At 65.9% G+C, this 2,501-nt stretch overlaps 1 protein-coding gene across 1 annotated transcript in view; it reads right to left on the bottom strand.

Annotated features, from left to right (window-relative positions):
- The window catches only part of LOC104990765 (patatin-like phospholipase domain-containing protein 7), a gene marked incomplete at its 5' end in the record, with an annotated part of 23,609 nt that overhangs the window by 2,177 nt on the left and 18,931 nt on the right, over nt 1–2,501 (bottom strand). Inside the window, 6 exons of the mRNA XM_010843087.1 lie at nt 229–377; nt 847–963; nt 1,522–1,591; nt 1,735–1,881; nt 1,991–2,036; nt 2,258–2,334. Of these exons, the coding sequence (XP_010841389.1) occupies nt 229–377; nt 847–963; nt 1,522–1,591; nt 1,735–1,881; nt 1,991–2,036; nt 2,258–2,334 (606 nt within the window). The remainder of the gene's footprint in view (nt 1–228; nt 378–846; nt 964–1,521; nt 1,592–1,734; nt 1,882–1,990; nt 2,037–2,257; nt 2,335–2,501) is intronic.

Below are 2,501 nucleotides of genomic sequence, written 5' to 3'. Positions count from 1 at the left end.
CATGGGGAGACTATTTCTGCTGGACCTGGGGGAGGGGGCTGGGCATCCACCAGGGGGTCTGGAGTCTTTACACATGTCCCCCTCCCCAGAGCTGGTCCTGGGCAGGCAGGGACCATCCCCCAGGCTAGACCCAGAGCCTGGAAGACACTACTCCCTCCCTGCCCGTCTCAGGGACGTGGGCACCAGGGCGTGGGGAGGAGCGGCCAGAGCAGGCAAGGCTGGGCCCACCTTGACCTTCGTGGCCAAGGGATTCCAGCGCTTCCACAGGAGCCACCATCCCGAGAGCGCATCCCCGTAGTTGGTGAGGTCTGTCTCATCCCGGCTGCCCACGTCAATGGCGATCACCACCTTTGCCCCCATTGACCTGGCCACATCCGCTGGGGAGGAGGTGGCCTGGTGACCAATGGGGACAGGTGTGCAGAGCCCTGGGTGGGAGCACAGCTGAGGGGAGGCTGCGGTAGAGCTAGGGGTGGAGGCAGAGCCTGCCTGAGAGGCGCTGGGGGAGCACATGGGCCTGCAGGGCGGGTCTCCTCTCCACTGTCACACCGGGGCCTGTGCAGGCCCTGGCAAGTGTAGAGCTGTCCAACAGGTGGCTGGCGTGCCCCAGGAGGGCTGTGCCCACAGCAGCCCTGACACCTGCAGGCTGTTAGTTCTCGCTGTGGGCACAGATGGGCCCTAATTGCACCGACCGCCACTTGGCCTTGCTCTGAGCTTTGAGCACTGCGGAGCCGCCAACGGAGCCATCTGCTGGGAGTGTATCTGCATGCCTCCTGCACTGCCCCGCCATCGGGCACACGGAGCCATGGGGTCAAGGCAGGTGGGTGCCCCTCCCCACCCACCCAGTACCTGGGAGGTTGTTGATGTAGCCCCCATCCATCAGCAGGTGCCCATCTTTGGGGTCGCAGAGTGGGGGCATGTAGCCCGACAGGGACATGCTGGCACGCACGTACCTCCACAGTGATCCTGGAAGGGTGTGCAGAGGAGTCCGGGAGAAGGAAGCAGACTTCCGCTGCCATGAGCTCAGAGCCTCGCCCAGACAGGTCCTGAGGCCCCTGCACACCTGGCCCGGCAGAGGGTGCCAGGCCGGGCAGATGACACCCCTCCTGGGCACCCTCCTCCTTGGAGGAAGCTGGTGGGGCCGGACTTGCTCCGGGGCGCCCCACATCTCCCCTGGCCACGCCCTTCTGCAGGCTCTGCCACCCTACTCACTTCCAACCAGACTCATTTCAAGAGGCTCCCCAACACCCTGGCCTGGAAAAGGGCCCTCAGCTGCCCACCCATGGGTCGGTTTTCCCCGGGATCCCCATCGAGCAGTGCCAGACCCTGAGTGCGATCTGTACACTGCCATGACCCTCATGCTCCACTCTGCCCCCCGTCTCCACTGACCCTGCAGCCTTCAAGCCCGCAGCAGAGTCATCTTGCTCAGACCTCCCCGAGTCCCTTGCCTTCTCTGGGGGGCACCCCTTCCCTGGAGCCACCCCGCCCCCGCTGGGAACGTGCGCCCTGGGAGGAGGCACTCACCGTCCGTGTGGACCCGCATGGCAGATGCGGAGATGTCCGTGGTGATGGCGAAGTATGGGATCCACAGGTCCTGTGAGGGGACAGGACTCAGGCGGACCAACCCAGGCTGCCAGCCCTCGATTCTCAGGGCCCAGGGCGTCTAGACCCAGGCAGGCGGAGACCACGGACTCTGCTGGGGCTCCCAGGTTAGTCCCTGCGGGGTAGGGGGGGCACCTCGATCTGCCTGTCCTTGAAGACGCTAGAGATGCTGCTGTTGAAGCCAGCCCCCGAGAACATGGAAGTGATGGGGTAGGTCAGGTCCAGCATGGTCTTCACCATCGACATCATGTCCTGGGGGGCACACAGGGCACACATGAGCCCCTGCAGAGGAAAAGGGGCGCACACCCCTGCCTATGGGCACAGGCAGCAACCCCCCCGCGGGACCACCAAGAGCCTGCGTCAGGAGAAGGGAGTGGGCACACGGGCACACCTGCTTCCTGCAAGCAGAACGGGGGCCTCCTGGAAGCACCCAGGGCCTGGGGGGAGCAAACACCACAGCCTGAGTGGCAGGGCCTGGAGCAGCTGCTGGCCCCTGGCAGGCTTGACTCACTGGGCCCTTGCTACCCGCTCAGAAGGGCCAGCTCTGGGCATGCTGGGACGAGGCCATCTAGGCCCAGGGCTGGCTGCATGCCCACTGCTGCCCATGCCCAGGTGCCAGGGCAGGCACTCCATCTCCCCGACAGAAGCAGGGCCCTACCGAGGGCCTGACTGCCGAAGCCCCAGGATACCGTGGAACAGAGGTCCGCCCTCCTCACTGAGGCTGGACAGCTCGGCCTGTGAGCACAGGACCAGGAGCGCCTGACCCCTCAGGGCTCGGGGTGAGGAGGAAGGGGCCTCCTCCCTCCCCAGACAGACCCGAGAGGGGAAAGCTCAGGCAGGGGCGGCAGGTGGAGGGAGGCACGTGCCCAGGCATTCACACGGGGCCCAGGACAAGCAGGAGC

This window comes from Bison bison, unplaced genomic scaffold (assembly GCF_000754665.1).
Source record: "Bison bison bison isolate TAMUID 2011002044 unplaced genomic scaffold, Bison_UMD1.0 scf7180017847408, whole genome shotgun sequence".
In the NCBI taxonomy this organism is placed as follows: domain Eukaryota; kingdom Metazoa; phylum Chordata; class Mammalia; order Artiodactyla; family Bovidae; genus Bison; species Bison bison.
The sequence above is the reverse complement of the archived record's forward strand: the minus strand, read 5'-3'. Positions and strand labels throughout refer to the sequence as shown.